The sequence below is a fragment of the Phasianus colchicus genome, chromosome 7 (genome assembly GCF_987193195.1).
Source record: "Phasianus colchicus chromosome 7, bPhaCol1.hap1.1, whole genome shotgun sequence".
NCBI classification, from domain to species: Eukaryota; Metazoa; Chordata; class Aves; order Galliformes; family Phasianidae; genus Phasianus; species Phasianus colchicus.
The window spans coordinates 2,400,362-2,419,277 of NC_143442.1; the positions used below are offsets into that span (position 1 = coordinate 2,400,362).

The 18,916-nt window shown below is 39.8% G+C and overlaps 1 protein-coding gene across 2 annotated transcripts in view; it reads right to left on the bottom strand.

The window, feature by feature from the left end:
* The window catches only part of ACVR2A (activin A receptor type 2A), a 53,727-nt gene that overhangs the window by 17,752 nt on the left and 17,059 nt on the right, over nucleotides 1–18,916 (bottom strand). For both annotated transcript variants that reach the window (XM_090143490.1, XM_031590774.2), the window contains exons 2-4: nucleotides 6,084–6,291; nucleotides 3,773–3,882; nucleotides 2,309–2,463 (exon numbers count right to left, since the gene is read on the bottom strand). In XM_090143490.1, the coding sequence (XP_089999616.1) occupies nucleotides 2,309–2,463; nucleotides 3,773–3,882; nucleotides 6,084–6,291 (473 nt within the window). The remainder of the gene's footprint in view (nucleotides 1–2,308; nucleotides 2,464–3,772; nucleotides 3,883–6,083; nucleotides 6,292–18,916) is intronic.

Genomic DNA, 18,916 nt, shown 5'->3' on the forward strand with positions numbered 1-18,916 from the left:
CCAAACAGTTCCTTTCCCTATAGCAGAATCACTGACTTTTTATTTACTTACTCTTTCTTTTCCTAATTCTTCCAACTTCTTATCCTCCAGTGTTTCCTCCTCTTGATTCTCTCTCATTTCTCATCCTCCCCCTTACTTTCTACAGACAGAAAGGTTCCTGCCAGGGCACACTGCTGCTCAGCACTCCCACTGCCATGCAGAACCTTTTCTTTTATATCTCACACAGAAACTGATGTTTTCTATTGAATATCTGATATGCATCTAATTAAACCATCCCACCGATTGCTACAGTAAGATTCAGAGAAGAATGCATTTGCCTACAGACTCTACTCATGCCCTACTTATTAAATATACTAATTAAATTATTTAAATATTTGTTTTATGGTTATAAAGCTACTAATACTGTTCCCTCTCTTCCTGTTTCCCCTGCTTCCCATTGAAATCAGCTGTAACCAAATTTTAAGTGGGAAACACTGCTCTGCTGTCTATGGGAGAATATTTCTATCTCTTATTTCCATAATTTCATTTAGATTTTCAGGCAGAAGTCACTTTTCCTGACTTTCCACATCAAACCTTAATGCCTATTCACCACAAGATAAGAAAATGTTATTACACCATAACTAGCTCATGCACCAACATATACTTATCCCAAGAGATAGAATCTAGGCATTAACGAACAGGTTATTACCCTATTTATTAAAAATTTATGACGTGTCCACTCCTGCACTGAACACAAACCATGGAAGAGAAGAGCTACAATAAAAAGGAAGAAGAAAACCAAAATTCAGGTTCTTGATATATTTCAACTATTTAATGTTTGCTTCCTTTTCTGTAAGTCTAAAAGGGAAACTAATTATTCACACAACTGGAAAGTATAAAGTTAATCCTACAATGAAGACTGCTAAGATGACATAAAGACCCAAATACACAAAAAATGGAAATGGATGCAAGAGTTATGCTAACAGATCTACGTGAAATTGGTTTGTTGCAAGGTCAGGAAATGCACTCTTTTCCCTCTGAACTATGTTCTTACCCTTTGGCATGTAGTTATGTCCACTGCCTCCTCCTAAACTTTTCTTATCTGTTACTATGAAACTGAAACCAAAACAATTTGATTTCTCAACCACAGATAATAATACTTCATGGAGCACCCTGATGTCAAGCATTAACACAGAAAAACTTCACAATAGCTGGCAGTACAGGGTAAATACATGCAACCCTTTTAAAACACAATCCTACCTAAAATAGCAAATGTTTTACCTTCAGATAACCATAAACTGAATTGTCTCTGTAGGAGAGGTGAGGTATTGTAGCTGAGCAGTCACTGCACTGGCTTAGGGAGCTTCAATTCAAACCTGACTCCAAAATCTCAGGTGTGGGACCTCTCTTACTTCAGTTCTGAGGATTTTGTTGTCACAACCTCATTCCTGAATGACCTCCTAATCTCATTTGAATCTCTGGACACAACTGAATAGAAGGAATCCTACTACATACTATTAGTTACATCTGCAGGATCAGCTGGAGCCTGACAACAGCAGAAACTATGCACACACAGCTGTAAAAGTTGGTTTTGGCCATGGAGCCAGTTTACATTTCACTTTTTAGGACAACCATCTCAAAATATTTCCCAGGTAAAAGAGAAACTGATAAAATTGAGACATGAGACAAAATATAACATTTGCATGAAGAAATAAGAGGAAAAAAATAACAGGAAGAACAGAAGGCTACAAGATGAGCTCAGCCCTTGGACTATGTTTCAATTATATATTTTCTTTATATTCCCTTTAACTGATACCTGTAGTTGAGTTCCATGCTTTTTTTCTTTAATACCTATGATTTTCCTGCTTCTATTTTCCATTCACTGCAAATTACCATTATGAATTAGCCTCTCTCCTTCATTTTTGTTGTAAGCTAAGCATTCCAAAAAGCTCAGGAGCACGTGAGAGCACCTGCACACAACATGCACACAAGCAGTGGGATGTATGAACTTCCCTCACCTCTCAGCAATGTTAAGCTGGAACTTTGGTGCTGTTCAGTTCCACACAGCCCCAAAACATAGTTTTTTAAATAGATCCTCACTCATGCAAATATCAATTAAAACACACAAAGCCATTAAAGTAGAAGCTGAATTATTTGCTTTTGCTGATACCAAGCACTGACACCTTTAAATCAGCAATGCAGGAGACCTCAGCCATGCAACAGATGCCCGTTTCTTTTTCCCCTCTGCTTCAGACATGTTTGGTTTTTGTTTTGTTTTTTTTTTTAACCTTTCAAAAAAAAAAAATGAAGTCATAATGCAGCAACTTACTTGGGTTGGAACAAGTACTGGAGGATATGCTAGCTTGTGATGTCTGTACATCCAAAATGAAAAGAGCACAATCACTGCAATTCCCATTATAGGCACCAATGAATAAAGCAAGGTGTTGAATAGAGGTGGCTTCGGTGTGACCGGATTGGAAGTTGCTGAAGGGAATAAAAACACAAAGTACATAACTCCTTCACTGTTGGAAAAATCTATCATCCTGATCTAAACTTCATGCAATCAGTACAACAGGCTAACAACACTTGATCAAGTAGCATACTCTAATAATTAAACAGCTGTGTACTTGAAAGGCAGCATTTTAGAAGATGTGAAGATAACCCAGATCCCTAGACTTACATACCAGCATGCCCAGCTGTTTTGTGCTTCTATGCTTGCTCTGTCTGCATTGTGTAAGAGATGTTTTTATTTTAAAAGATTGCAAGATTGCCATCACTAAATGAAGGAAAAAAGAATCAATACAGAGGTTTCATCTTCAGAATGTAAATACTAAGATATCATTAGTAAGTATTGCTGGCCAGAAATAATCTGCCAATGTATTGAGGCTCTGCTCATTTGCTGAAAGTAAAAATCCTGTAGTTGAAGACACTTAGCTAAGTATCTCAGGGAGGACTCCAGAGGAACTTCTGGGGCAAAAAAGAGCAAGGAAGAATGCCTATTACTGTGTTAGCAATACCACTGACAAAACTGACAGGAGCATCTCTTGGGTCACCAAAGATTACTTCAATCTCACAGAAATGTTATTTAATATCACAATTTCCTCTGGCTATGCGGTGCACAAGACATCTGCTGTTTTCAATCCACTTATTAACACTGATAGTCTTCTAACAAAGATTATGAGATTCTTGACCGGAAGAAGATACTCAAGAATAACCCAATAATCTTCTAGTTATTGTTTTCTTAAGACAATTTATTAAGTGTGGCTACCTGATGTGCTCTATAACTTAGGAAGAAATCCTTCTGAAATTTTTAAAGGCTACTATGTCAATCAGTCTAAAGAAATACTGCAAACATCTTTTCATGAAGAGCATTCCCAGACTGGTATGTGCATATGTAGATGATGCTGCTTAGAGCCTAATAATTTATAAATGCTTACAGAAGCTTACCTGTACAATTAAAGTAAGATTTGACAGTAGAGCCAGTATATTAAAACAGCCAATTATTTCACATTATTCTTTCTTCTCACCTTTAAGGAAGAGCTGAGTGCATTTTATGAATTTAAATTTAAATTTTTTTCTTTTAGTAGCTTCTAAAATTGAAGAAAAAAACTGGTAACTTTCTAGGTTCATTATATGACTGCACACAGCCCTCTATCATTTGGGAATCAGAAACCTTCTAGCAGAAAAAACTGACTAACATTTTGGAAAGCCTCATCTCCTAAACACGCACAGTATTAGACATTTCTGAACTCTGCTATGCAGTTTCTTCATCAGTGTGTTAAGACCAACTTACGCTGTGTGACCTCCATTTCTGGAAAATAGAAGAAGCGTTCATTACACATGTTGCCTTCACAACAACAGAAGAACACTTCAGGGCTGTCTTTTTTCTCTATGCAATCATTCCTATAAAAGATAATAACAAAAAACCTTATTAATCTTATGCTGTCTATTTTGCTGAAAACATTTGATAATATTTAAAATTTCAAGGGAGCTTCAGTGAGTTACCCAGAACAGCTCACTACTCAAATTACAGTGAAATGTGAGGAAGATTTGTTATTATTTTATATTGCAATAATGAAATATTGTTAATATTAAACCTGAAACAGAATGTTTTGCTATTTCTAATACAAAATTCGAGAAGAGCTGACAAAAGTACTGAAGAGCAGTTCAAGATGTGTGTTTGCATGTGCAAAAGAAACGAGCAAATGGGGAGCACTTAAATCACAGTCTCACAGAACAGGGATGCAAACACTGGAGATAAGAAGGAAGTAGAATTATTTTACTGCATTTTTAGAAAACATTGAAATTCTTTGAGTTCTCCCTCACGCATGCATTACATGTAGGCAAAGGGTTTATTTCAGTCAGGCCAGGATTTCTATTAACTAACAAGCTCAAACTACTCAAGTAAGGAGGCAAAAACAGGAGTAATGCAGAAGGCAACAACTTGACAGCAGATAGTGAGCATGAAGATCCTGCAGGGATAGTTGCAGACATTATATACTGCTAGACCTCCACAAGAGTTCCAGGTTCATCTTCAAAAACAAGGCTATTTTATAGCTCTGGCTATAAAATTAGACTGTGCTGAAATGTCCCTAACACATTCATTCTTTGATGTTCTTAATCTGCTGCTGTTTGGAGTTCATCACACCGTAACTCTCTGTTTAGTAAACTGCCAGAGATAAGGCTTAATGGATATTTAAGACAAACACAGCAGCATGCATTCTTTTGACAAGCTGCAGTTACTGAGGGCACAGACAAGGTTTTACTTTAACTGTTCCCCTCCTGCATTTTATCCCTTCTTCCAGTTTCTTTTCTTAGCTCAAAGGAGAACTTAGTGCTGAACTTTTTCAGACTGTTCAGTGATACAAGCTGCAGTAGTGGAATGCCAATGGTACAGAACCTAACTCTACTTCCAATTTGAGAAATTCTATTTCCATCCTAAAAGTTCAAAATCTAGCAGAAATAAAATCAGTCCAAAATGTAAATATTTTCACTTCTTCTGCAAATCTACAGCTAAGAAGGGGTTAAAATGAAACCAAAGTACTTTCCCATCCTGGCTTACTGTTACTACATACTAGTAGCAATAAGTAAGGTTTCTTCAGAAATTGTCCTCTGTCATCCAGCACAGCAGGATTTCAACCATGCTATGCAAGCAACCTTGCAGATGCTTTGCTGCTTCTCTCAGAAACAGAAAATCAGAAGTACTATTCAACTAAGCTTTAAGCTGTCAGTTAAAGGAAAAAACATCCCAGCATGGGGAAACTTTATCTGGTAGAAAGGACTACAATGATTCCTTCTATTCATTCAACAAACACAACAGTAAAGCTTTCTAAAATATTGCCAAAAATAATTTCCAAATTCATTTTAATACAGATATTTCACGCTTTTATTATTTTTAATTATTTCCCTTTCCAAATAGTAACTGTTTTGGACAAATAACAGTTAGTACAGTACTTCAAAGACCCACAGTACTATTTCCTAAAAGATGTAATACTATTTCTTAAAAGAGTCACGACCTTTATTCAGCCAGTAACTAACAAAGCACAAGTCCTGCTGTTAATGCTCACGGGTACTTGCTACACCATCTGTTACACTAAAATGAGTGGAATTTAAAAATATTCAGTGTCTCTTAGAACTGCTAGTGAGGTGAGCCTTTTAGCAAACAGGCAAAACGCTTTCAGATTTAAGGAAACAGACACAATGTACTGACTATCCTGCTCCAAAGACTTTGGAAAGGTGAACTGTAAAATTCCAAATTCTGTTTTTAGTAACTCTATTTGCACTGTTTGAAAGTAAGTTGCTAGAAAAAAAGTCTATTGGCCTAAATATGTAAAAATTAAACACAAGTTTTAGTATGTAGTAACTGAATGAAAGTAGCACACGCTATTCTGTAAATACCATAAACTGACTCAGGTGAAGGTGGGTCCATACAGTTAAGTGAGGAAAAAATCCTACATGTCTTTGGACAAATGTATAAGTGCAATTATTTCCAGGCTACCATACTGATCTTTTGTCTCAGTTACCAATTGCAGAAGAGAGGTTGTAATAATTACAGACAAGCAATACAGTATAAACTTAGAAATAAAGCTTACAAGAAAACTTACCTGTCGTAACAGTTGATGTCGTCTAGCCAGCAACCTTGTTTCACAATTTCAATTGATCCAGAAATATTCTTCCATGTAGCAAAACAGTGTCGTCTTTTATCTTTATCTCCATAACAGGGTTCAATGCCACTGCGATTTGTTTTATCTTTCTCCCAATTAGCGTTGTAGTAGATGCACTCTTGTGTTTCTGATCTGCCAAGAATGGCACCTTCAAGGTAAGAAAAGCACACCATGGTTAGCAGCACTCTGAAGAACAAGTTGGACACCAACAGTCAAACCCAGGCTTGCATCAGTACAGCTTCTACCCTTTCCCCTTCACCCTCTTTGTTTTTTAATCAAAGAAAGAAAGCACTGAAAGCTCGCATGCATTCCAGGTCAGTTTTGAAACTGAAATCACAGCCCTTCTGTTAACTCAAACGCCAACTTGGACACCTTATCAAGATTTGAAGAAAAAGGACAAGTTATGGTAATACCTTACCCTGAACAGCAAGAGAATAGAAATCTTAAAATACCAAACATTAGAAGTTGAGTTAGTTTAGCCAAAGAATATTAGCTAACAGAATTTGCCAAAAAGCATTTTTCCCCCTCCTATGTTGCTACACCTGCCCAAAAATCTGCTTGTAAATCTTAGAAACTTAAACTCAACTGATCATTTAATGGTTTGGATGCATCAAAAACACAATGCCAAAGCAGCATCTCTTCAGCCACTCCAATTTACAAAGCAGACAATGGCAATTGTGTCCAACAGGTGTAAGGCAATGATCCCTCACCTCCTAGGGCACAGTGAATGCCCTGCTGTGGTCCCACCTAGAGAACCAGCTGCAAGATGACAGCCACTGGAGCTTTGCCACATCTCCACAGCCCAGTGCCCAACTTCCCCTGTGCCCAGGGCCAGCCACAAAGGCAGCATGCAGGCTCCAGGCATGAGAGCCAAGTGGTGCTTGGAGGGCAGGGCACTGAGCAGCCTGTACTGAAGAAGCTGATGCACTGTATCAGACTAGCAGACCTGCTACACTGCCTAGTTGTTATGTGGTTATTTCTTTCCTGCCATCCCGCTATTCTTAAAAACAAAATCTTCAGCAATTCTGATGTGTCTTTTAAATTACTGGTATAAATGATCCATCAATGCCTACCAATGGCCAACCACAAAAATCAACCAGCATTATCAGACTGAGACACTCTGTTTGGAGCTAACTTGAGAGTTTTGATGTGATGGGAAGTATCAATCTGGATTCTGCAGATCTGGGCTATTAGGACATGAGACCGTTCCTCAAACCCCAGACAGCAGAGCTCACAGTTCTCAGTTTCAAAAACATTTCCAGCGGATACTGTGAGGAATGGTTTGCACGCATCCAAGAGCGTGATGCACTTAGCAGAAGGAAAGAACACCTGGCTTTTCCTTCTGTTTTTGTCTTGCAAACACTGCCAAGAAGGTGTCATCAATCTTCATCCAAGCTTCATCATTTAATATATTAAAAAAACATGGTAAAACAGAGAGAAGAAAACTAGGATTGGTCAGAAGTACGACAACGCATGTTCAGTCTGCCTGTGCACCAAGCCGATAGATTTAAGAGACACTACTGAAGGTGAGATGTTAACAAGAAAATGTTTTCAGTAACAGTGCCAGCCAGGTTCCCACCTATTTCTCTGTATCACTCAGTACCTAATATACATTTATAATCTCGATACACTACTCATGCTGTATCCATACCCATGCTCCTTTCTCCTGTCCCAGCAGACCCCGTATAGCCATCAGCAGGGCAGCTCTAGCCCTGTCCTATGGGACCAAATCTTCGGCATCCAGGCACTCAGCAGCACCCCTAGGGGTGGGGGTGGCCAGCACACTGCTGCAGGCAGCCATCGAGCTAGCAAGAATGGAAATGTGAGCAAGCACAGCCTGCTGTACGGGCACCAAAAGACCACATCTCGCAGGGCAGCAGGGACTGCTTCCTGCTGAGCACTGCAGCAGCACCCTCAGAACACAGCAGTGGGCATCAGAGCAGGCTGACAATGTTGGCCACCCTGCATTGCCACTTCCAGAAACTTTTGACTTTGACGCATTCCCAAAATAGGCAGAGGATGCTGCTTATGCTTCTTGGGAAAGAGCCTGGATGTTCAACGGGAGAGACGCGTTAGCCAGCTGGTAACACTGCGAGATGCAGCATGTTAACTATTACATTCTTTTGTGTTGCAATGGCCTGACCTTTACAACTCCCAGCTATGGCAAGAAACAGATGAGGCAACAGATTGAACAATTTGGTTCTGTCAGTGCAATAAAGCAGAAGTCCTGGATGTATCTCATACGTGCCATTCCTTTTCTCCCGTTGCCAAGCCTTGCTTTGAAGGACCACGGACAAGCTGAATTTGTGAAATTTGAAACTACAATAAAATTAAATTTGCACAAATAGTTTTCTCACACATTTTCTCTACACTCGGGTTTTCCTATTTGTCAATGCTGTGCATCAGCTCCATCTAACTGGGCTGTTGGCAAAGCACTACTTTAGGGACCCTGGAGCTGACCGGAGCACCCAGCTGTGATAATACCTTCTCTGGTGGCTGCGAGGCCATTTGGGATAGCTCTGGCCAGGCTGAAGTGACGTGTGGATGTACCAGGACAGTCCTGACGCAGCTTTCACAGTAGAGAAGCAGGACCAAGGTGAAAGCAAGGAGAGAGGAAACAGGGACATTGCACAAGGAAGCAGCCCTGAGCCTACTGCGCACAGAAAGCATCAGTTTGCAACCAGGCAGCCCCTTCCCAAAACTGTTGGAGGAATGTGGCAGCTGGAGCTTACAACAAATACACATCTATTTGGGTTCCAATTTAGGCAGAATATGCCCCTAATGAAACTCCTATTACCATTCTGAGTGTTGAAAAATTGTTTTCTCCAGAAATTGTCAGGTACTTGGGAAACCTATTACTGAATCTCAAAATGCAAAACGCTGCTGCTGAAAGGAGCCACGAGCAGAGCTCCAGGATAATCTCAAGAACTCATGCTCTTATGAACCTAAGGTTTGAAAGCTTGTGAGAAGAAAACATGTTAAAAAAAAGGCAAGAATACACAGGTATATAACAGTTTGGTTTCAGCATGTTGGCACAGATAATATTTAATCTATTCTGTGACACTGCAGGTTGCGTGCTGCTGTATCACTAGGCATTTGTGTTCAAATGACAGCTGCAATAGAAAAAAGAACCAACATATGCCAGTGAACTTCTGAACTGCTGTTAATACAGGATGCACTGTAATTGTCAGCAGAACAGAAAACAACTTTATCAGAGTTGTTAGGAGCAGTCTGGAAAACCTCACCTTTGTAGGGATTTGAAGGACTGGCTTCCATTTTTTGAAGCAGGACTACATGAATTGCTGAAAAAAAACATCTTGCCTATTTGTGGATAGAACCGTGCTCTTTTTCCATCCAGCATTTTTCTGAGATGCACTTACTCAAGCCCAAGATGCAAATGGCAAAAGTGAAACATGGAAAAGGATCCTGTCTGTCTTTCCCAGATGTACAACCTACCCCAACAAGTCCATCACACTTCAGTGGTGCTTGATGCTACTACAAGCACAAAGACAGAAATGGTAAGGGTTTGCAGGCAGGAGTGCATCCGCTATATGAAAAATGATAGGGTTAAGCTTGTTCTGGTACCATTCTACTTATTGCAGGAGGATTATTTACACTGCGTGATATTTGGGGTGCATCTGAACTCAAGTGTGGGCAGGGAGATCCACAAATTCATAAGGAACTAATGTATTAGTATGTCGGATCAGCAGAAGCACTGGACACTGTGAGACAGAACACAACAGGCCACCCCCATTCATTACAATACGTGAACCATAACACTGCTCTAGGCAAGTAAGAAAAAGGTCAGAAAATGTAGTATAGCTACAGATAGCACCTGAAAAGCTTCACTTAAAGCACAGACACCTTTTTCAAGTACTTATCCACATATATTATTCTAGTTGTTTCTACAGTGATCTCATAAACACCCTCTAGACCCAGAAATATATCTGGGAACAGACTACAAAAATACACAACAAAGGGGTAGCTTTGATGTTTCCACAACCAGGAAGCAAGTTTTTATCTTTCTATATTTTTTTCTGATAACACCCAAGGGAATGTTTCTCAAAGGAAAAATAAAGAGTTAATTTTTAATCTAATAAAGCAAACTGAGTTACAACACAAAGGATCTGCTCTATCCTCTTTATGCATGATAAGATGCCTCAAAACATATTTTGTTGAGCTTTGGACAAGTGTTAGTCCTATTACTGTTGTTCTCAATGCTTTCAGGTCAGACTAGGACTGTAATTCCTCTAAACTGTGCCAAAGTACATTCATTAAATCCATACATGGCAGCAATTAACCTAAGCAGTGCAAGAATCAGGCAAAAGATAAACAAGTCAGTAAAGTAACAAATCACCTGACCTGCTGCCACACTGCCTTATAGAGGAGATGTTCTACCTTCTCAGATTAGAATTTCTCCTTAATCTTCTCCTTTTTAGCACAGTCTACCAAATCAGCATTGTAGTCAATCAGAAAGTTACTGGGGAAGAATGCAGAAATGCCACTGAAGTGTTCCAACTAAAGAGCTTTCAAAAGCCTTACTAGAGGATTCTTTTCCTAGGACAAAACTTACAAATAGAATAATGGCTTTGCAACTGAGGATTTACAGATACTAACACAGATAATTTTTAATAAGTTAGTTGCCATAATCGCTCTAGATTATTTTATATATTATTTTACATTAAAGAAATAGAAGTTTGCAAAAGATGTATTAATAGTGAGTGTGAATGCAGGCTCCACTACAGCTTCTGGAGCGAGGCAGCTCAACACTTGAATCAATGGAGAGCTTCTACAAGAGCAGCACAAAATAGAGGTGCTTCTTAGTTCAGGAACAAAGGGCTGGCACCACACACGGTGCTCCATTTCTCTCCTCACTGGCATGGATGCAAAGGCTGCAGCTCTGGTGCTGGAGGTGCAGCTGGACCACTCAGCAGCTTTGTTCTGCCATTAAGCAGTGGGTGCTTGATGCCTCAGTACGAGGTGAGCAGCAGAACCACAGCAGAACCACGTGCTGCAGGAAGGCTGCATGGCTCCAGCGTGTCACCATTTCTCTTCAGGGTGCAACAATGGGCCAAAACACCCTGGCATCTTGCTTTCATTAACACATTTTGCAGTTAAGTTCCACTTAACATTTCAAGGCACAGTAATGATGTAGTTCCAGTAAGAAAGATTTGGCAGACTTAAGTATCATGCAAAGCATACCAACTTTTGAATAGAAACACCACTTCAGGCAAGTACTACTGATGACTTGTAACAAGGCAAAATTAGATTCAGTCACATGAAAGAACTAAAAGTTTGGAATCCAAAGAAGAGATGACCTTAAAACACACTGAACATCTGAGTGAGAAGAAACGCTTTACTTGCCAGTCATCAGTAAGCAAAAGTGGCCACTTGACCTTTCAAGTTCAAGCTTCAGTAACTAGCCACCTTGAAGAAGCTCTGCACCCACAGCTGTGCACTCACCCTGCTGACTTCTCCCAAAGAACCTTTTGGAGAGCCTATTAACCTTTCAGTTAATTTAAACAAAGAGCTATGGTTTTCAGATGTTAGAAAGGCAGCAGAACTAATGGAATGTCTAAGGAGGGAAGCTACAGTTCAAGGAAGAAGACCCACATGAAGGCGAAGAACCTTGGAGTTTGACTGCTGGTTTGAGGAACCCACATCTGAAGTAAAGGCTCCATGGGAGTGGTTAAGAAAGATGGGATTAAAGAATGAAAATTGTGATAACACAAAGTACTCATATTGGCGACTGCCAGGGGTACAACAGCAGTGTCTGAAGCTCTCATGAAACAAAAGAGCCGACAATACTTTTGCAAGATACTTCCCTGCCAATGGCCCCTCCCTTCCCTTCCACTGAAAGAAGAGGAAAAAAGAAAGCTTGTGATGTCCTGCTCAGGCAGCACCAACATTGCTTAGGGAGAACTTGTGCCAGCAATGGCCACTGGAGAGAACCAACTGGTATCTATGGCACCAACCAACTTTGTCCAAAATGAAGGTTGCCAACCTCTGTGAATCTCCAGAAATTTCAAGCAAATAAGTGCTATTTTTCACACTTCCTGACTTCAAGGGAGCACACTAAAACACAGGCTGATGTTTTCAAGTTCAAACACATCACTCCTGTCACTGCAAAGGTGCGAGCATCACAAAACAGGGAAGTCCTCTCATCTACTGTCTAACAATTTTGTAAGGGAAAAAGACGTTGACAGATTCTATAAGCAGCTTGGTTTTTTGAAGTACAGCTTTGGGACTACACTCACCTCATCCAGACCTTAATGGTCAAACACTTCTTTTTCCCTCTGAACAACACAGAAGTTACTATAAACTGATCAAAAATTTACCCCCCCAAAATGACATTAAGCACAACACTCACAGAAGTTCAAATTCTACAAGATTCAGAGGCTGAAGAACACCAACGAGGGGAAGATCAGGTACCAAGACAGAAACACACAGAAGGTTTCCTTTTGGGATTACCCTCGTCTCTTTGGCACGAACCCTGAGGCAGACATACACACGATAAGTCACTAGAAAAGAATCACAGTAGCTGACCTCAAAGGAAAAGCTCAGCCAAGACTTAAAAAGGAAGTGAGAAAAAGGAATAAACCACAGATAAAAGGGGCAAGGCTCGACTTACAGGGTTCCTTCCCACTGCTCCTCCCAAAATACAGGCACTTGGTACTGCATGTAGGTTTGAATGTAGAAACATAATTCAAAGAAAAACTCAGCTTAGTATTTGGGACTAAAGAAGCCCCAAGCTGGGGTTCTGCTGTGCCCTGTTTGGTGGCACCATTTATAAGCACCTGGCTGAACTCAGACGAGGCAGCTATGGATGCTTTCCCATGGCTGACAAGCTTGTACCCCCGTTTCCACACAGAGCCTTACAATGCTGCTGCTAAAATTAAAAAACAAAGCACTTTGTGGGCACCCCGCTCCTAGATTAAAGCCTAAATAGACCATGTAAGGACATCAGACCTCAAAGAGGAAGGTATGACTGGCTCTGAAGGATGATTATCACGCTGTTGCTGGTAACCAGCAGAATTTCCATCTGAAGGCCTGACTGAGAGTTTCCCAGACACGACTGCAGGTACCTGTCCACATGACCTGGTACTTGGAGCCTCAGAGCAAGGGGAAGCCTACAGCCTTGCTGCTGGTAAGGGCAGTCCCCAAGTGGGCCCTGCTGTGCTGTATGGGGCTGCCTCTCCTCTTGCATTCAGCCAATGCACCAGGCTCAATTGGCTTTTCTTCTTACCCTTCTCTATTATGCTAGATTTTCCAAAGATAAACTAGGGGCCACAGAAGATTCTGCTAACTATGAGGGGGAAAAAAAATCATCTTCAGTTACATGCTATCTTGACAGCTGAAAGATATAAATGACTTTCCTCCTTCTCTACAGACTGCATAAAACAATCTGAATTTTCCATGCAGCAAGAGGGAACCAGCCTGCCTGATGGCTTTATTCTGCTTCCCACCCCAGTGACACCCAGCTGTGAATCACAACAGTGCTGCTCATCAGAATGGTCCTTTGTCCAGGCTGGGATCTGTGAAAGCTCTTCTCTTCCATGTCCTTTCCTGCACTGTCTATTTCACACGCCCTCCAGAATCATGTTGAATATGACCAACGTTTCACTGGTGTACCATGAGATGAGAAGACTCTCCTCTTCCACACAAGGAGAATCCCTTCTACTTCTGCAAAAATGTCAACAGAAGAGCAGAATTCAATTACAAACAGATATACCTTCTGCCTTCTGAATCAGTCAGTATCAATGCAAACTGTATCAACAGTTGTTTTTGCAAAGAAAACAGAGTTGCACAATGAGTCAAACAAAAGCAGAATGATGTCTATGAGGCAAGCATTCACCTTTACATCTGATGTTTCACACAGCTGATGCTACAAGTTTTTCCTGTCTTCTCATTTTTGCTCTCCTTTTCATTTCAGCACTCAGTGTAACAGGCCTGTCCCAGTTCATCCTTCCTGAAAAGGTTGGCCAGAATTGCATCGGTACTTGAGATGAAACATTCCCAAAGACTTGCATCGTATCAACATTGTTTTCCTTTGTTACTCCTTCAGAAGCATTCTAAGACTGCACACATCACAGCCACATCACATTAGCAGCTCACAGTGTCTGCTCTAACACAAGGCCACATTCAAAGTACATTTCTAAGTTGTAGTGCAATCAACAAAGCAGATTCTGCAGCACAGCCTCACAAACAGCTGAACTGGCACAAACGAGTGGAAGTAATTCCTTCCTTCAGCCACTAAACTTCCATAAATGTCAAACTGCAACATCGCCCATCTGAATAAATACCTATCATCATAAAAACGTTCAGATGCTTTTGACTGCTGAACTTTCAACCTAAAGCAAAAAAAAACCAAACAAACCTGCCCAACCTCAAACGTTGCTGTATCCATGTCTACTGGATGCTACAATACAAACAGCCTTATAGTATGTAAGTAAGGCATGGTAGGTATGTACCCTTCTCTCTTCCAAGCTCCTATGTGTGCTCTGTACCTAAGCCACAGGTACAGGCTCTGAGCACCACACACCAGAGCCCAGCAATATCTTAATTACTTTTAACCCCCAACATTTCCTTCCCGTGCCCTACAGATATTAGATTAACTAACAGTGGGAATTGACAAGATTTTACTACAGATCATTACGTCCATTTTTATGTAGAATAAACGCTGATAAGAGTGATTGAAAAGCTGTCAAACATTCAGGTATTGGAGGTTCACAGCAAGATAAAAAAAGAGACAGAACAACAAAGCTATTTCTTAACATATCCCAGCATCAGGCAAGTCTCTGCAATATTTTTGTTAAGCTGTGTATTCCCACGAAGCAGATTTTTCTATCCACTGGATTTTTAATTTTTTTTTTTTTTTTGCATTATTACTAATTACGAATATGTTTGCAAGAATAAGCCTATAAATGAAGTATTCCAAAAACCAAAATCAGGTTACTAACATCAGGACACTAAGCACTAAAACATAACCAATTCACTGTTTTGTTTTTGCCTGAAAAGCTTTAAGAATAACTGGCTGGGATGGGAACAATTTCAGATCAGCTTCCTGAAGGCCGTGCTGCTGCTCCCCAGCACAGCCCTGCAGCAGTGACTTTAGGAATATGCTGCTCATGGGGCAAACTGCACATTTCTTGTCAGAGCCACAGTTAGATGCAGCGACTGCTGCAACAGCTGTCTTAAGTATATCAGCACTGATCTGGCATGAGAGCCAAAGCAATACAAACATAACCCAGGATAGAGGCTTCTAGTTTCCTTACCTGCCTACAAACACAATCTATATTTTCATGTCCACTGTTTTTCTTAAGGAAAAAAAAAAAGCAATGTTTCCTAATGGTGTTTGATGTTCAGTAAGAAGCAAGGCAGCGACAGAGATGGAAAAGCCATCAGGACTCAAAGGTAGTTAATAGCAAATATGTGCTACAAAACATACTGTATACTAAAAGGTACTGAAAACATGTTTGCAAGGTTTTAACAACCTCAACATTTCATCACTGAGCCATCAAATTACATTCCCATTTAGACCTATGCACAGATGCTCAGTAGAACTGAAGTCCCCAGGAGTACTGCAGACTGTATGTCTGCAATAAAACTGCTCTAAATCACACCAAAATAATAACTGCTGCTGGATTTGTGTTTAGCAATTCATGTGTTTGATAACATGTGATCAAGGTGAATTTTGGTGCTGTGTACCCTCATGGCATAGAACGTAGCTGACATGGTACAATAATCCTAAGCTTTTTAAACAGCTTTATAGCATGCAAATTAATGAAAAAAATGACTTAAAGGAAGTGTTTGATTAAGCCAGTTTTGCTTCATTTAACTTTGCAAGAAAACCTTAAAAATGCATTTGTCACAAAATGTTGCATTACATTTGTAGCATTAATTTTTCAAGATGTTAATTCATAGTATTAAAGTAAATTAGCAGAATTTTATTAAGAAATGACTCTCAGGGAACACAGGTCTTCCTGTGAGAGCCCCACACAGCTCTCAGCTACAAAGCACACACATTTAGAACAGCAACTCCGGTTCAGCCAGTACATCAATTAAGTACTGCATAACGCTTTTAAAAGAGGGGGAAATTCAAATTTGCTGTGTGAGACCTGTATTCAAATCTTTTAATTAATTTTCCTCAATCGTTATGTCAACTGCAATCTTCATTTCAGCAACTTTCAGGGAGCTCCTGAGCTGCAACGACCGCAGGCACCCTGGGTAGAGAGGAGTTTATGATGTATGCAGTATTTAACTTATTATCCAGTTCTTATTACTCATTTGTTTGGTGCACTTGAGGAGCAAAATGTAATACAGCCATATTCTCATACTTGGATTTAAGATACTACTGTGGTCTGGATGCTACAACACGCACACATCTCACAAACAGCACTAACACAAACACAGAGAGCACCCCGTGGCAACAACAGATGTTGTAATAAAAAAGAACCCCCATCTCCTTCAATAATTCATGGAAATACCCCAAATCTTCTACTGACCATCCATTAAATAATGTATTACTGTTAACAGGACTCACTTAAATCTCACCCATGAAATATAACATGCCTTCAAATTGAACCCATGCAATCTTCACTCGATAAGTCAGAAAAACAACAAAAAAAAAACACCCAGGAAATTTAAATTTAATTACCCAAATGCTGAAAACTCATTCCCAGCTATGCTTATGCACAAGTGAAGAACTGATCATCTCCCTAAGCAGTGGAAGCCTTAACACCAAAGCAGCATTTGGAGAGCTCTGCTCTGCAGGTAGCACTGCTGGCAGTGCCACACGAGCACTGTGCAGCACTGAGGGGTGGCACGGAGAGAAATCCTGGGGTAGCAGATAGATAATGTAGATATTAATAGAACACCAGTATCAGACCTGACAGAAATACAGATGACTGCAGCAAGAAGACTGAAGAATTCAGAGAGCAGAAGCAGCCACCTATTCTTTTTATCTATCCAACAGGAGGGGAAAAAGCGTACTTAAAACGCTAGCCTGATTCACTCCTGATGAATTTCACTAACATTCTGAATAACATTTGCTGTGTCTGAAATAAGCCAAGTGATAGAATTAAGGCTTTCAAGACAAAAACCATCTGTTTTTGCTATTTGCTGAAGACATCTAAATATGTAATTTTTACAGCATTCAAACAAAGGTACTCAGTATCTTTCTATATAAACACGCATACATACAAAAACCAGTTGAGATAGTTCCTGGCATTCAAAAAGGAAGATGATAAATGTAATACAACCAGTTTTAATCAAGATCAAAGCAGCAGGAGAATGCAGACAGACAGTCTAGACTGCTCTACTTCTGAGAGCCTAAGCATATAAAGCAACATCTGCAAAGAACATTAATCACATTTAGTCTACAATCTTATCACCTCCTAAGCAAGCAGAAACAACTTTTACTTAAACATCACATGCTTATATATGACAGGCATTTTTAATTATCTTTAAATTAGATATTTATCACTGATTACAAAGCTATTATACTTAGCTATGAAATATGCTAAGGCAATTTTCAATACAGTTGCATAGTTCCCTGGATAAGGAGGGTACACGACAGAAGAAGTGTTGGTGAAGAAACTTACAAATGGGCAGAATAGTTTCTACACTGTTGGAAGAAAATGGGAATTCACTATATTGAATTCAGTGCTCATATGCATTTAAGACTAGAACTCAGCAGACAGCAATGAAATTAAGATATTTCCTATACAGTTTTTTTAAATCTAGTTTTGGGAAATGAAGTGGGAATGTAAATCATCAGCTCGGCTTCTTTTTGGTTTCTGTCTATAAGAAAAGATTCACCTGCTGATGCAATTTCAAGGGGAACTGAAACTCAGAGCAGTGCTGCATATACACCCATAGCATATTTGTGTGATTTGATATATAACCCTTAAATAAAAAATAATCTATTCCTTGCATCACATAGTTTGCTCTGCTTACATCCTGGTTCATTCTCACTTATGATTTTGTATGCTCACCAGCAACCATTTAATTTCCTTTATTAAGTGTCTTGCATCAAAGTTTTTCCTTCTGCCAACATTTTCCCATACTCCCTACTCAGATTATCCCTCCATTAAGTCTCATATTTGTCATCAAAAGTGCTAGAAATTCTTATTAGTGCTACCAGAACAACTCCCTTTAATCTTGTATGCCGGTCTACAACTTCATTATGCAGGTTCAAACTTCTGGGAGCTGAACACATTATCTTTAACAAGAGCTTGGGAGAGAACTGTCCACAGAAAGCTGTGCAAATCTACGTTTTAAACCAGAGGAAAAAAGAACCATCACCACTAACTTTTGCATCAAGCTCAACTTCTTAAGAGACCACAAGTCACATGGGAAACCTAATATAACATAGGAATCAATTCAAAATTTCTGGTTCTTACTCAAAATCCTGGTCTGATAAAAACACTGTCTAATCTCCACTTCTTCCACATTCTCTGAATTGTAGTAGTTACAGTTTCTAACACTTTCCTTGGGAGATATTCCTTCCCATTGCATAGCTGCTGGTCATCATGCTTGTAAATGGGCTGAGATTTCTTAACCCCTCAGCAGCAGCAGTGTTTGCAGAGGAAAACAAACACTTTTGAAGGTTCTTCTGGATCCTCGCCAGCCTGTCTGCTTCACTTGCAAAGTCAGAGCTTCAACACAGATATATTTCATGAATAAACTCCCCAATACCGAGCATCCCAAAGCTCTGCTGTAGAGCTCCAGCTCATTTGCTCCTGATCTATTTAAAGAATCACCTATCTTTA